Source organism: Medicago sativa, chromosome 1 (genome assembly GCF_051527215.1).
Source record: "Medicago sativa cultivar Bolivia chromosome 1, Bolivia_mono, whole genome shotgun sequence".
In the NCBI taxonomy this organism is placed as follows: Eukaryota; Viridiplantae; Streptophyta; class Magnoliopsida; order Fabales; family Fabaceae; genus Medicago; species Medicago sativa.
In genome coordinates this window covers 84,586,649-84,602,464 of record NC_140749.1, presented here as the reverse complement: position 1 = coordinate 84,602,464, position 15,816 = coordinate 84,586,649, and the positions used below count along the sequence as shown (strand labels likewise).

The 15,816-nt window shown below is 33.2% G+C and overlaps 3 protein-coding genes and 1 long non-coding RNA gene across 8 annotated transcripts; all 4 read left to right on the top strand.

Moving 5' to 3' along the window:
* The first annotated feature begins 811 nt into the window (after positions 1 to 811).
* On the top strand, positions 812 to 2,101 carry LOC146958403 (uncharacterized). Its single transcript, XM_085739919.1, has one exon. The coding sequence runs from the start codon at positions 1,123 to 1,125 to the stop codon at positions 1,870 to 1,872; it is 750 nt and encodes a 249-aa protein (XP_085596045.1). The 5' UTR covers positions 812 to 1,122; the 3' UTR covers positions 1,873 to 2,101.
* A 199-nt stretch (positions 2,102 to 2,300) lies between these two features.
* Positions 2,301 to 6,307, top strand: LOC146958402 (short-chain dehydrogenase TIC 32, chloroplastic-like). 3 transcript variants are annotated; one of them, XM_085739918.1, is made up of 9 exons: positions 2,301 to 2,458; positions 2,791 to 3,022; positions 3,620 to 3,699; positions 4,221 to 4,374; positions 4,854 to 4,932; positions 5,019 to 5,103; positions 5,674 to 5,685; positions 5,777 to 5,812; positions 5,993 to 6,307. In XM_085739918.1, the coding sequence occupies exons 1-9, from the start codon at positions 2,353 to 2,355 to the stop codon at positions 6,043 to 6,045; spliced, it is 837 nt and encodes a 278-aa protein (XP_085596044.1). In that variant the 5' UTR covers positions 2,301 to 2,352; the 3' UTR covers positions 6,046 to 6,307. The 3 variants fall into 3 exon arrangements, with proteins under 3 accessions (XP_085596044.1, XP_085596042.1, XP_085596043.1); XM_085739916.1 differs by lacking the exon at positions 5,674 to 5,685 and having other exon boundaries at positions 5,766 to 5,812; XM_085739917.1 differs by lacking the exons at positions 2,791 to 3,022; positions 5,674 to 5,685 and having other exon boundaries at positions 3,631 to 3,699; positions 5,766 to 5,812.
* Positions 6,308 to 7,649: 1,342 nt separating this feature from the next.
* LOC146958401 (uncharacterized) lies at positions 7,650 to 9,549 on the top strand. The gene is made up of 2 exons (XR_015024632.1): positions 7,650 to 7,770; positions 9,395 to 9,549. It is a non-coding gene; the product is annotated as an uncharacterized LOC146958401 (long non-coding RNA).
* Positions 9,550 to 12,140: 2,591 nt separating this feature from the next.
* On the top strand, positions 12,141 to 15,240 carry LOC146958400 (short-chain dehydrogenase TIC 32, chloroplastic-like). 3 transcript variants are annotated; one of them, XM_085739914.1, is made up of 9 exons: positions 12,141 to 12,301; positions 12,636 to 12,867; positions 13,597 to 13,676; positions 13,842 to 13,995; positions 14,130 to 14,208; positions 14,295 to 14,379; positions 14,592 to 14,603; positions 14,678 to 14,713; positions 14,840 to 15,025. In XM_085739914.1, the coding sequence occupies exons 1-9, from the start codon at positions 12,196 to 12,198 to the stop codon at positions 14,890 to 14,892; spliced, it is 837 nt and encodes a 278-aa protein (XP_085596040.1). In that variant the 5' UTR covers positions 12,141 to 12,195; the 3' UTR covers positions 14,893 to 15,025. The 3 variants fall into 3 exon arrangements, with proteins under 3 accessions (XP_085596040.1, XP_085596038.1, XP_085596039.1); XM_085739912.1 differs by lacking the exon at positions 14,592 to 14,603 and having other exon boundaries at positions 14,667 to 14,713; positions 14,840 to 15,240; XM_085739913.1 differs by lacking the exon at positions 14,592 to 14,603 and having other exon boundaries at positions 14,667 to 14,739; positions 14,840 to 15,240.
* The last annotated feature ends 576 nt before the right edge of the window (positions 15,241 to 15,816 follow it).

Below are 15,816 nucleotides of genomic sequence, written 5' to 3'. Positions count from 1 at the left end.
TTCAGATAAATTCTTTTTAGAGATTTAATATGAAGCATTTCATTTGTGTTGATCTCTGTTGTGACATTGTTAATGATAATTGTCAAAAGATAATATCAGTAAAAATATAGCTCAAATTTGTTAATACTAAAATACTTGTTTCAACTTATTAATTTCAACATATACTCTATACCTACTTTCCAAAAGTAAATTTCATATCAGCAATCCTTGACCTAAAAATGTCTTAATAAAGAAATTCAACAGCATGTTGCCATCAGTTTTGAATTACGCATGCGATTGGTTTTAAATTACGTGAAACCATACTTTTTTTACGCATATGAAACCATACCATACTAGAATCAATAGAGAACTTGGGTTTGGTTCAGTTTAGACTTAAAAATAGAAAGAAAAAAAAATTAAGTTAATTAATTTGGTTATATTGATTGAGCTTTGCTATTTAAAGCGAATTCAAATTCACAAATTGCAAGCGAATGATTAACAGCCTTGGATCTTTATTTTCATACAATACATGGATGGTTGGATTGATACATGGGTGTGTGAATAAAAGTCAAACTTGGCTCCAATACATATCGGGATACCGTCGTGAGATAATTTCTCGCTATACATAGCTTTTTTCCTTATTTGATTAGATTCTCACAATTTTATCGTATACCAAGTAAATTTCGAATGTACTTGTTTTCCGTATGAAGACAAAAATTTGCGCATTGCATGGCTACACTTAATCCTTACAACAAACGAAATGAGTCAATGACTAGATGTTGCTTTGGTTCCCTCCAAAATTTCACTATTTTCCATAACTAACTTCATTATGTATTCACATGTTGAGAATACTCAAATCAAACACTCACTCCTCTCTTAGAGGAGGTACTTACAAAATTATAATTAGTGTGACACCGAATCTCTAGGCTTGGAACTCACAATTTAATCAATAAATCACACATGTCCTAACTAAAAATAACATAGGTGAGTTTCTCAAGCCACGAACCTTACCCCTTTACCAACCATTTGTCCTTCATTTCAACCCCATCATCTGATCTAACCTTATCTTTCTACTCCCTCTCAAAAAAACCAATCTCATAAATATCCTGATCACAAATTCTCTTGTTAGAGCTACACACAAAAATGTCTGGTGGAGTTGGACCAACTGGCTGTGACATTAGCCTACCAAAAGAAGAACAAGAAATTGAACACAAAGAACAACAAGACAAATCACTCAAGAATAATCTCAACGAATCAACAACCACACCACAAAGAAAAACTAGTTTCCTCTCATTCCGACAACTCAATTGTTTAGCTGTTGTTGTTGTCTTATCAGCCAGTGGCATGGTTAGCCCTGAAGATTTTGGATTTGTAATCTTCTCAGTATTCTACATGTACTTCATATCAAAAGTTGCTTTTCCATCTCACCCTTCAAAAGAACAACCTATTTTCACTCAACAAAACAAGATCCTTAAACTTTATGTTTTCATTGGAGCAATCATTGGATTATATGCTCCTATAGCATATATTTTACATGGAATATTTGAAGGTGATAAGGAAGGTATTAAAACAGCTACACCACATGTTTTTCTTTTGGCTAGTCAAGTTTTTATGGAAGGTGTTGCATTTTCAAATGGATTTTCTTCTCCAATAAGAGCTTTTGTTCCTGTTCTTTATAATTCAAGGAGGATTTTCACTATTGTGGGTTGGTTTAGAGATGAGATTTCCAAGGTTGGTGAAGAGCATAGTGGTTCTTATAAAAGGATTTATGCTGGAAGAGCACTTGCTGTGGCTAATATGGCTTTTTGGTGCTTTAATTTGTTTGGATTTTTAATACCTGTTTATCTTCCTAGAGTTTTTAAAGCGTATTATTCAAGCCAGAAAGTAAATTAAGGAATGATTAGGTAGCTATAGGATGTTGTTTATGTATGATTTGATAGAGTATTTTATTTTGATGATTTGTATAAGGTCTTGAACCATGACTTCTCTGCTGGTTATTTTATGATATTTGCATAGTAATTAAATAAATTTGACAGGGGAAATACACAAATTTGTATATGGTATATGTAATATGCATACGTTGTACATTGGAATGCGTTCTTATCAGGACTTTAACTCCACACATCTCATCTTCAACATAGTGACATAATAACATGGACTGCGTTTTTATTTGAATGATGACATCATTGGCACTAAATAATATTAAAAAGAACTATTCAAAATCAAACCCACCTAAATCATATATAAAATTGATTCTATAAATAATATTCAAGTCTATAAGAATAGTATAAAGTATTGTGTTGAATTTAACCATGATCTGCACTATTGACTTTGTGAATTGTGACGGAGAAAGAGAGATTTTTCATTACCATCATGTGGCCATTCAGGAAGAAAGGGATTTCTGGATTCTCAGGGAGTTCAACTGCTGAACAAGTTACTCATGGAATTGATGCAACTGGTCTCACTGCTATTGTCACTGGTCTATCTCTATTACTCTTTCTTACCATTTTTTTATTTTTTTCATTTTTCAACCATGCCCTTTGTTGAATAGTAGTTTTATGTTGCAGAGTTATGGGGAATTATTAACCTTTATGTATGAATATATGTAGCTTTTCATCATTTAGACTTGAGGAGTGATTAACAAACTTTTTTAACGATCTTTGTAGTTGGCTCCATAATTTAACTTCAAGATTATTGCTGCTGAAATTTGCATAGTCAGGATTTATTTGTTTATATTCTGTGTAATTTTACATCAAATTCTTGCAACTGGCTATGAAAAATTATTATATGGATATGATGGCATGGTAACAGGAGCAACCAGTGGTATTGGAGTTGAGACTACGCGTGTTCTTGCTTTGCGTGGTGTCCATGTGATTATGGCTGTTAGAAATATGGTTGCTGCTAATGATATCAAAGCAGCAATACTTAAGGAGATTCCCTCAGCTAAAATTGACGTCATGGAGTTAGATCTCAGTTCAATGGAATCTGTCAAGAAATTTGCATCCGAATTCAACTCCTCTGGTCTTCCGTTGAACATCTTGATGTAAGAAAAGGAACCGACATGGATCGCAGTACCATCTTTATTTAGGCAAAACTGCACTAAGATTCCTCTAACTTAATTTAAAGTTTTACATGTCCATTTAAAAAGTAAATTGCATTTTCAATTCATCAAGATAACATCTAAATTACACCATAATAATTGTTATAATATCTAATTATCAAAATTAACATGATCATTTTTAGTTTTAGTCTAAGATTGTGACCTCATTGTTGTTCGAGGGTCTAATTTTGTTGTTGAGTAGTGAAAAATTCTTTATCATATATTTTTCAATGAGACAAATTTGTAACAGAAGTAAACTAAGAATGAAAGTTAGTTGAACATTGTAAAGATAAAGGGCTAACTTGACACGGAAAAAAAGATAAAAGACGTGTTTGAAACTTTAAATTAAGTTAACGGACCCAGGTGCGGATTCGCCTTTTATTTACTATTTATTTGACTCTTGATTTTTATTGAAGTTGTTAATTACTTGTTCTCTCTTACCATGAGTATCTGTGTTCCAGTTTATCTTTCTTGATCATGTTCATTCAAGGAAAACCAGTAGTAGTAATGTTTTCTGGTTTGTTTATTTGTAATTGCAAGAAACAATGCAGGAATCATGTCATGCCCTTTCATGCTGTCCAAAGACAACATTGAACTACAGTTTGCCACAAACCACTTAGGTATGTGGGCAATATGTTTGATTTTACGGTCCAACAAACCGAGTTTTTATTCATTTGATTCTCATATTGACATCACTTAAAATTTACTGATATTTTATTTTTCTAATAAAATGAAGAGAAAAGGAGACATGCACTGGAAGTGTAAATTAGTTTTACACTGACGTCCAATGAAATACCATCATTTTACAATTATTTTTAAATTACAGTTACAAAGGGTGCTTCCATGGAAACATTACGAGTTTTAATTGGAATTTGGATGTCAGTGTAAAACTATTTAACACTAATAATGCATATCCATTAAACTCTAAGATGAATTCCTATGTGGGAGCAACTGAGATGAAATGTCTTCCTTTCTGATCTAAATGATCAAGAACTCGGTGATAGTAATTGATAGCTACTGTGATAATACAAACAAATGAGACCTACTTCACTACACACACACACACACACACACACACACATATCAGGGAAAGAAATGGTTATGAGTCTTTGAAACATGAAACCAATATGTAATTGTGCAGGTCATTTTCTCTTGACAAATCTTTTGTTGGACACAATGACGAAAACAGCACACGAAAGTAAGAAAGAAGGAAGAATTGTTAATGTCTCTGGAGAGGCTTACACATTTGCATATTCGGAAGGAATCCGTTTTGACAAAATTAATGACCAATCAAGGTAATAACCAATAGGTAACCTATGTTCAAATCATCACCAGATGTGCTGTTATTTTGTATTTTGTTTTTAAATGGAAGAGGAAATTATTTGCGTGTGTGTGTGAGAGAGAGCAATTATAATAGAAACTTCAATTTTATTTTCTTGGGAAATCGGCTTTACTATTGGTTTGATTATAAGAAAGAAATAGTACTCAATATGTATTTCGGTTTTCTGCGAGTCTTGGAGAAGAAGCCAGATAAAAGTTTTGATACCAAAAACCTGCTAATATGATATCGATCACATGGATATAGTTTTAGTCTCGTAGACTATACCAAAAACCTGCTGATAACGATGGAGTCGTGATTCCTGTAGTACTCGTTGAAATGAGGTGTTATGCATATTTGATTCCATGTTTACAGTTAAAACGATTGTCTCACCATGGCTGCATGAAAAATTAAGAGCGGACATATGGTCAATATGTTTGCTTCCTTGTAATACAGTTACAACAAACAGAGTGCATATGGACAGTCAAAGCTTGCTAACATTTTACATGCCAATGAGCTTGCAAGACGCCTCAAGGTATGCTAGTTTCTCTTTGTTTTTGTGTGTAAAACTGGTTCTTTGTTTTGATATATTTATAACATCACTTGTTACATCTTGATCAGGCTGATGGGGTGGATATCATTGTGAATTCTCTTCATCCAGGAATCATTCTCACCAATCTTTCCCGCCATATGGGTGTAATCCACGGTAACTATTATCTTGTACTATTCATCTCAATTCATGATTTGTCTAGAAATCATTAAAGCCCTATGACATGGCATTCTAAATAATTTTTTCCTGCATTACCTACCGTTGTTATGTGCCACTATCGTGGATTTTACAATGAGACAAGCGATCATTCATCTACATTACTATAGGTGTTTTATATTTCCTATTATACCCGTAATTATTTATTTACTCGTATAATTCTCTTTCTCAGACCATGGATGAAGGTAATTTACTAAAGTAAGTCATAATATTTATAAAATCAACAAAACCAACTACGTTTCTTAATTCACGTGTCATTTTTCCTATGTTTTTTTATGCTGTAGTGTGGATGAGATGAAGTAATGTTTGCACTTGATTGCTATACCAACTCATCTATAATGTACAACAAGAAAATCATTCAGGAAGTTAAATGTGTGCCAGTCTGTCCACTAACTTTCACCACTCATTCATACATTATTACTTTATTTCTGTTTATCTGATTATTTTGAATTGGGTGGTTTTTCTGGTTTGTTTGTTTGCACATTGGCGCTCTGCAACATTAGCACTTAGTGTCCATAAAATGTGTTTGTTTTCTAATATGCACATAATGACAGTAGCTGAGTTTTATAGATATTGCTACTTATGTTTGATTTATGCAACAGGTATAATACAGGTGATTGGGAAACTTGTGATGAAAAATGTTCAGCAGGTATGTCATAATCAGTATGACCTATGATTTATAAATGTGAGGGTCGTGTCAAATAAATATTGGTTGTTATAAACGTTTATTAAGGGACCAATAAAGAAACACAGATTAGAAGATTTCTGATATTTCACTTTTTTTGCTTAGTAATCAGTTGCAAGTTAACTTTCTCCTATCTAAATGTAGGGGGCAGCCACAACCTGCTATGTAGCATTGCACCCACAAGTGAAGGGAATTAGTGGTGAGTATTTTTCAGACAATAATGTGGCCAAAAGAGAATCACAGGGAAGGGACGCTGATTTGGCTAAGAAACTTTGGGATTTCAGCATGAATTTGATTAAGGAGGAATAGAATAACCAAGTGTTGTATAAGAATGGAAATGAAATTTTAAGATGTGCAAGTGTAGTCAGTAGACCCAAAAAAAAATGAGCAGTGCTATGTGGCACAATAGCTCATAACACGACAAGTTTAACTCATGCACTAATTATTATGTTTTAACCCACGTCTCCAATGGTTTGCGCCCCCATCTTACCACTTCTATATTACTACAACCCCATCTACTAACCATGTAAGCAACTCCTCTAAGTCGTCTTCACTGTTGCTTTTCATTGTAGCTGCATTCATAATCACCATCGGTGTTTTTGTTGTTGTAGTTGTCTTCACCGTCGCATTTGTCTTCACCGCACAGATTAGTTGCCATTTGTTTCTACCACAACATAATTGTTGTGATTCTCTTCATCGTCGTTGCCATCAACAATGTTGTTGTCACTATCGCCGTCATCACCGTCATGATTGTCTTTGTCATTTCAGTTAGGTTCGCCATCACTGTTGTTGTTTCCGTGACTCTCAGCGGAGTTGCAAGTGGGAAAGGGACTTCGGTGGTGGCGTGCATATAAGAGAAGGACTGCATAGTTTAATAGGAGGCCATTTTAGATCAAATATAACACTGCCAAACAATTTGTGGGGTTTGCACGAGACAACTGTCGTGCACTTTAGCATTATTCAAAAAGAAAATGTGGAAATGGCATTCATTGTTCATGTCTATGTGAAATGCATGTAATTGGTTGTCATAATTTTTAACGAGATTGTGATTCTACATGAAATATGGGTTCCCTAATATGGACCTCTTGCAAAAGGGTCCAAACATTGACCTCCTAAATCTAACCATATATTGATGTTTTTAAAAGAGAGAAAAGAATATTGGTTTATTAATTAATTAACATGAAAGATTTTGATATTATAGTTTTTAATTTTATTTTTTTTAGTAACATTTTTTTTTTCCAATAGTAAAAGGACTTTTGTTAAACAGAAAAGGCACAACCAAGCACATAAAATGAAGGAAGATAGAGTACAAACATAACTATACCAGACGCTTAATGCAGCAAAAGTAAACTTGTAACAAACAAGACTCAATAATCCAACAAAAGAACCCCACTTTCAGGACAAGAGGACAACTAGGGGTGGGCAAAGTTAACCAAAAACAAATCTGAACCGGTTAACCGAACCGAACCATATTAAAATTAACCGAACCATTGCATTGGTTAACCGAATTGAACCGTTATTTGAAGATGGTTTACTAACCGAACCGAACTTTTATTAGATTCAATTAACTGGTATTATCCGAACCGAACCATTACAATTTACAACTCAATTAATCAGTCATCACACAAAACTTCTTTTCACACAATGACACAAAACGTGAACTGAACCCTTTTCTAAACCCTAATTTCAATTTCAATTTCTGAACCCTAATTTCTCCTCTTCAGGGACCAGTGATGGTGATATTGAAGCTTTCTTCACCTCACTCAATTCACTCTTCTGCGATTTTCCCACTTCAGCGACCAGCGACCATTGACCAGTGAGCATTTTTCTCTTCTGCGATTTTCCCACTTCTACTTCAGAGACCATTTTTTTCTGCGATCTTCACCTCTTCTTCGAACTCTTATGCGAACTCTTCACCTAAGGTACAAATTAGTTTATGGGTATGATTTGTTTTGAGTTTTGTTTTTGGGTATGATTGATTTTGGTTTTTTGGGTATGATTTTGTTTGATTTTTGTTTCTGGGTATGATTGACAGTGGAGAAAATCCAATGTTGTTATAGGCAGTGGAGAAAACAGACTAGTCTTGTAGTCTTAGGAGTTGTCAAATGAAGGTGAATTGTTCAAGTTGTTGATCACTGTGTAACAAGAAAACTACCAGATTCACTTGTGTGTTTGTAAAGCAAAATCTTATAAACAGTCACTCCCTTCTTATACTCTACAATTCAGCAATAATCATCACACCTTAAGTTGCATTGACCTTAAGTTGCATTGCTTCTTGCAATTGTGAAGAAAAGATTATAAACATCATCATCACATTCATCATTTGATTCATCATTTGTGATCACTATTAGTAATCTTTACTTTTGATATGGAAGTTGTAACTTTTTGATTACATGCTTGATTTTTTTTTTTTTATATATTTTTTGATGTGTTTCTGTTGCGGAATTGGAATATATTCTTAACCAATGTTGAGTTTAGTTAATGATAATAAATGATTGATATTGAAATGTTTGCTCTTTCATTGTATTTCTGCTAATATTTTATTTTGAAGTTGTGTGCAACTTAATGCTCCTGATGCTTATGATTAAGTGAAGATTGATGTGTTTCGATGAATTTGAGATATATGTAGTGTAATTAGTTTCTACCATATGATGATAGGATCCCTTGGTTATATATATTGTATTCTTTCATTAAACAAGCTAAGGGCTAAGAAGATTTGATAGTTCATTGTATATTGCCTCTTCCTTTTTCTTCTACTGTGAGCTGCATTTCTCTGTTTCATCGAAGTGGAAGTGTGTGGTATTGATTTGTATGGGGCATCTAGTCCTTTTCATTGTATTTTGTGTCTGCAAAAATAAAAATGATTGTCTGCGTAGAATTTTGTTCATGTACTCTGATCATCCTTTCTCCGATATATGGTTTATGATAGAGCATTATTTCGGTGTTTGATTCATGTAGCCGACCCCACTTAGTGGCATTTCTGGAATCTAACAAGGTGGATGATGTGTTACATTTGTGTGATGACTGTGTGTGAATATTTTGTGTGATGGCTTGGCTTCTTAGCTTGTTTACATTACTAAGATAACTTATATGGATTTCTTTGTCAATCTTATCTTAGTATCATTGTGCAAAGTGATGAGTTCTTGTAGTCTTACTCTCAAACTATTATCTTGCTATATTATTCACAAAGAGAAAGTGAATTTGGCATACACAGTTTTCATGTTCACAAAGAGAAAGTGACTCTGGCTTTTTTTTTCTTCATGTTACTGGTTGTGTTGGAGTTCCTTGCTATTGAATTGTTTCAGCAATGGTTACTTTGCCATGACTAACAATGAGATTATCCTAGTTGATGGAAAAGAAACTCATGTAATTTTAAGACCATAGGTTGATTAGTCTGTGTTCAGTTACAATTCAGGATATAGAGACTCATTTATCAGGCACATAATTGTTTAATCTGAATGCAAATGTATAATATTAGTTACTGTCAAATGTCTTGAATCCCTTTCTAAGCCAATTCACTTCAATTCATGTCTTTTTGTTTTGCAGGGCCAATATCATATGAATGATCAAACATAATTCATGAATGATCAAACATAATTCATAAAATCAGAGATCAATTTGGACTTCAAAGTTGAAGTTATTAGCTACTTGTTGAGAGAAGATGTATGCTATTATAAACATTTAGCTTTATTTTGTTTTGCCATTGTAATAGTTTTCTTTGGAAGGATGTTGACCCTATTAACTTATGCAAGTATGATGTATTGAGAGTAACTAAGGAATTATTGTTACTTCAAACTGAAGTTGATTTTATTGTTACTTAAGGATTAAGCTCTTGTGATTTATGTGCTCTTATGTTGATGTCAACTGTACAAAAGATATAATTCTATTGCATTTTTTGAAATTTACCAAAAGATGTGCGCTCTTGTGATTTATGTGCTCTTATGTTGATTTTTTTTTGACTTGGATCGGATCGGATCGGATCATTTTTTCAAATCCGAAGCAAACTAAACCGAACCGCGAAAGCTATAGAAAGAGGATTTGAACTTTGAAGGTCAAAATGAATGTCATATTTTTCAGGCTGCTGCAAGTGAACCAAACAAGCTTTTAAAACAAAACCACAACTACTAACTTAGCAGAATTTTTTAACCTTTGGACCTTAGCAGATTTTTCTATCAACTAATGGAACTAATAACAGATACACACTTTGATTCTGTGATTCCAATAAATATTAAAGAATAAATTAAAAACTATATTGCAATTGTAACCAATTATGACGTATTTTTTTTACCGTGTTTAATCTTATATATTACATTAATTTAATCTATATTATTATTACTTCATATCTTTCAAAAAATAATCGATAATAATTTTCATACTGTAATTTTTATTTCTTAATATATTTTGCATTAAACTTATTATTTTAATGTGTTTGTGTAATAATAATATTAATAAAAAAAATTATATTCTTAAAAAAAAGTAAATAAAAAAATATTTTGCATTTTGGATAAAAAAAAAAAGGATAAAAAACAATTAAATTCACAAAAGGATAAAAAAAAATGCATTTCGGTTCAAAATATTGGTTTTGGTTCGGTTCGGTTCGGTTAATAGGTAAGAAAACGGTTAACCGAACCATAACTTTGGTTCAGTTCGGTTAGCTCCATACCTGAAACGGTTTGGTTCGGTTTTCCCGAACCATTTCAAAATTTCGGTTCGGTTCGGTTCGGTTTTTTAGGTTAACCGAACCATGCCCACCCCTGGACAACCATTCCATCAACCCTGCCTCACCAATTTCTGCTCCAACCCATTGCACTAATAGTGAAATAATAACACTTTGTTTATTTTTTGGTTAGATGCTGATCCGTACCAAACATCATTTCTCATTTGATAAATTTAGGAACTATAGCGACCGACAACGCCTCACACATTCAAGATCATGGTTGTTTACCTTATATTTATCTTGTATTATTGTGTATTCTCATTTTATCTGGATAGCGACATTGTCTAGTGTTCCGCCATTGCATTGTGACACACGGCATCATCATCATGTGGCTATTCAACAAGAAAGGAGTTTCTTGATTTTTCATGGAGTTCAACTGCTGAACAAGTCACTCATGGAATCGATGCAACTGGCCAGTCTGGCCTCACTGCCATTGTCACTGTTCTTTCCTCCTCTTTAGCTAGGAGCACACTCCCAGGTCCCAAGCCAATACCACTAGGCCAACCCAAATGGGTTACCTACCAACTCTATATTGCTAATAGACCATCGTTTGGATTGGATTATATGAGTTTATCTGCTGGCGTAAACGCTAATGAGACCGATTGAGAGAGTTTATGAAAACAACTTATGACATGAACATGATCATAAGTTAAGTTATTTCCATCTCCATGATAGCTTATGAAAAGAGCTTATAGCATATATAAATTATGAAAATAATTTGACTTTATTTTATCTTTTATTATACAAATAACATGTACAAAAGCACTCGTATGATAAACCTTTATGCTGTATGTGGTTAATTAAATTGTTTATCCAAATCCTTAATGATTTCATGCATACCCTAACTTCCATATATTGCATAAATATTATATGAACTTACTACATAACAAGGTTTTAGAAAATGGTGTGCGACTGTAATTGTGGCCGCAATGGCAAAAAAAATTGTCTCAGTTGCAGCCACAGCCAGATCTATTGTCTTTGACAGCAATTTTTTGCTATATCAAGAATTGTGATGCTACCGCTACATTGAATTCGTAATAAATAATTCTCATGATGTGTGAGTATTTTAATGTGATATATGGACATTGTGGTAATAGGAGCATCCAGCGGCATTGGCGCTGAGACTACTCGTGTGCTTGCTTTGCGCGGTGTCCATATGATTATGGGTGAGAAATATGGTTGCTGCTGAAGATGTCAAAGAAACAATACTCAAGGATATTCCCTCTGCTAAACTTGATGCCATGGAGTTAGATCTCAGCTCATTGGACTCTGTCAAGAAATTTATTAGAGTATTTTATTTTGATGATTTGTATAAGGTCTTGAACCATGATGTTTATGCTGGTTATTTTATGATATTTTTATCAGAACTTTAAGCTCCACACATCTTCAACATAGTTACATAATAACATGGACTGAGTTTTTATTTGAATGATGACATCAGTGGGATTGGCACTGAATAATATTAAAAAGAACTCTTAAAAATCAAACCAACGTAAATCATAAATAAAATTAAAATTAGAATAATATTTAATTCTATGACTATAGTATAAAATACTTAGTTGAATCCAAAGCATGATCTGCACTATTGACATTGTGAATTGTGACGGAGAAGAGAGTTTCTATTATCATCATGTGGCCATTCAGCAAGAAAGGGGTTTCTGGATTCTCAGGGAGTTCAACTGCTGAAGAAGTTACTCATGGAATTGATGCAACTGGCCTCACTGCTATTGTCACTGGTCTATCTTCTATTACTCTTTCTTACCATTTTTAAAAAATTTCATTTTTCAAGCATGCCCTTTGTTAAATAGTAGTTTTTATGTTGCAGAATTATTTGGAATTATTAGTCTGTATGTATGTATATATGTAGCTTTTCATCACTTAGACTTGAGAAGTGATTAACAAGCTTTTTAATGATCTTTGTAGTTGACTCCATAATTTAACTTCAAGATTATTGCTGCTGAAATTTGCATAGTCAGGATTTATTTGTTTATATATTCCGTGTGATTTTACATAAAATTCTTGCAACTGGCTATGATAAATTATTTTATGGATATGATGGTATGGTAACAGGAGCATCCAGTGGTATTGGAGTTGAGACTATGCGTGTTCTTGCTTTGCGTGGTGTCCATGTGATTATGGCTGTTAGAAATAAGGTTGCTGCTAATGATATCAAAGAAGCAATACTGAAGGAGATTCCCTCAGCTAAAATAGATGTCATGGAGTTAGATCTCAGTTCATTGGAATCTGTCAAGAAATTTGCATCAGAATTTAATTCCTCTGGTCTTCCATTGAACATCTTGATGTAAGAAAAGGAACTGGCTTGGATCCCAGGATCATTTTTTATCCAGGCAAAACTGCACTAGGATTCCTCTAACTTAATCTAAAGTTTTAAATGAGTCTTATTTTCGTGTCAAATTAGTCCTTTTTTAATGTTAACAGAAAAACTTTTTATGGACTAGCCCACAGAAGTTGCCCACAGAAGGATTCGAATCTGAGACTTTGCGAGGAGCTCACTTCAAGGTCTTAAGCCTACACCACTAGGCCAACCATTGGGGGTTTCCTTATCATATATTGTTCAATGATCGTGTACACAAATTTGTAACAAAAGTAAACTAAGAATGAAAGTTAGTTGAAGGCTGTAAATATAAAAGGGTAACTTGACACGGGGAAAAAGATAAAAGACGTGTTGAAACTTTAAATTAAGGTCCCGTTTGTTTTGGATTTTTTTGAAAAAAAATCTATTTTTTTTAACTAAAAAATCACTTTTATTTATTTATTTTTGTAGTGTTTGTTTTAGATTCTTAAAAAATTCATTTTGTTAAAAAAATCATTTTTAGCCTCAAAATCTATTTTTTTAAAGCTGAAACAAATGCACCCTAAGTTAAAGGACCCATGTGCAGATTTGCCTTTTATTTACTATTTATTTTGACTGCTAGATTTTTATTGAAGTTGTTAATTACTTGTTCTCTCTTACCATGAGTATCTGTGTTCCATTTTATCTTTCTTGATCATGTTCATTTGTAATTGCAAGAAACAATGCAGGAATCATGTTATGCCCTTTCATGCTGTCCAAAGACAACATTGAACTGCATTTTGCTACAAACCACCTAGGTATGTGGGAAATATGTTTGGTTTTAAGGTCCAATCAACCTATATAATTAAGTTATATGTTTTATATAAAACATCAAGTAATTATTTTACTGATTCTTTAAATGCTTAAACTGTGGAGATGTGATCATTCTGTTTTTATGTAATGTAAATTATGTAATTGTACAGGTCATTTTCTCTTGACAAATCTTTTGTTGGACACAATGAAGAAAACAGCACATGAAAGTAAGAAAGAAGGAAGAATTGTTAATGTCTCCGCAAAAGCTTACATATTTGCATATCCTGAAGGAATCCGTTTTGACAAAATTAATGACCAATCAAGGTAATAACCAAATCCAATAGGTAACATAAGTTCAAATCACGACAAGATGTGCTGTTAGGACAATTGTCTCACCTTAGTTGCATGAAGAATTAAGAGTGGAAAGGTGGTAAATATGTTCCCTTCCTTGTATACAGTTACAGCAAATGGGGTGCATATGGACAGTCAAAGCTTGCTAACATTTTACATGCCAATGAGCTTGCAAGACGCCTCAAGGTATGCTAGTTTCTCTTTGTTTTTGTGTGTAAAACTGGTTCTTTGTTTTGATATATTTATAACATCACTTGTTACATCTTGATCAGGCTGATGGGGTGGATATCATTGTGAATTCTCTTCATCCAGGAATCATTCTCACCAATCTTTCCCGCCATATGGGTGTACTCGACGGTAACTATTATCTTGTATCATTCATCTCAATTCATGATTTGTCTATAAATTATTAAAGCCCTGTGACATGACATTCTAAATGATTTTTTTCTGCATTATCTACCAATGTTATGTGGCACTATCGTGGATTTTACAAGGAGACAAGCTATCATTCATCTACATTTATAGGTGTTTTATTTGCACACTGGCATTCTACAACACTAGCACTCTAGTGTCCATAAAATGTGTAGTAATGACAGTATCTGAGTTTTATGGATATTGCTACTTATGTTTGATTTATGCAACAGGTATAATAAAGGTGATTGGGAAACTTGTGATGAAAAATGTTCAGCAGGTATGTCATAATCAGTTCAAATAAATGTGAGGATCAGTTCAAATAAAATTGGTTGTTATAAACATTTATTAACTAAACATAGATTAGTAGTCAGTTTCATGTTAACTTTCTCCTATCTAAATGTAGGGGGCAGCCACAACATGCTATGTAGCATTGCACCCACAAGTGAAGGGAGTTAGTGGTGAATATTTTTCAGACAATAATGTGGCCAAAAGAGAATCACAGGGAAGGGACGCTGATTTGGCTAAGAAACTTTGGGATTTCAGCATGAATTTGATTAAGGAGGAATAGAATAACCAAAGAGAAATGTTATGTTGGACAACTTTTTTGGTGTCCCAATACCGTGTGTGTACCATATATAGATACTATTTTATTTATTTATATTTAACTAATTGTTTGTCTCTTTTATAGTCACATTAATAGTAATAAATGATGTATTTGTATCCGGTTGTCAAATAGTTGTTGATTTACATATTCAAATAACATTGTTCATAACCAAATTTCCATAAAACAATGGAAGTGACATTCATTCAAATAACTGTGTCAAATGCATTAAAACATAATTGATATATGAAATAGGGTGGAGTTTAACATGGGAAAGGGTAATCCTTTCCCACCATGGGTCAATTGGAGTTTTACCATTTGATTTAGAAAAGACCATGATATTATCATGTTCCCTCAGCACTGTATTTTATCACAAATTATTCTTTCCCAACCACTATCTCTCTTTCATGTTTTTAACAGATATCTCCCTACACCATAGCAACCCGTCATCAGTCCACCACCACCAACACTCCTATATCACAGTAACATAGCCCAGAAAATCAATTGAAGATAGATAAACAACTCCATATTAATTTCAATAAATAACTCATGAATTAATTTCTGTAAAAAAAAATCATATATTAATTAATTTCAAATTAGAGTTCAAGCATCATGATGTTTGGAAGGGAAAATCTTGGCATGATATTGACCAAAAATTTCCTGACGGGAATGGCAGTGGTATTACAAGAGATTGTTGATGAATAATTTAGTTTTAAGAAATTTTCAAAATCAATTTTCTATCAACTTGTTTTTTTGTTTGTTGAGGAAAAAACATTTGA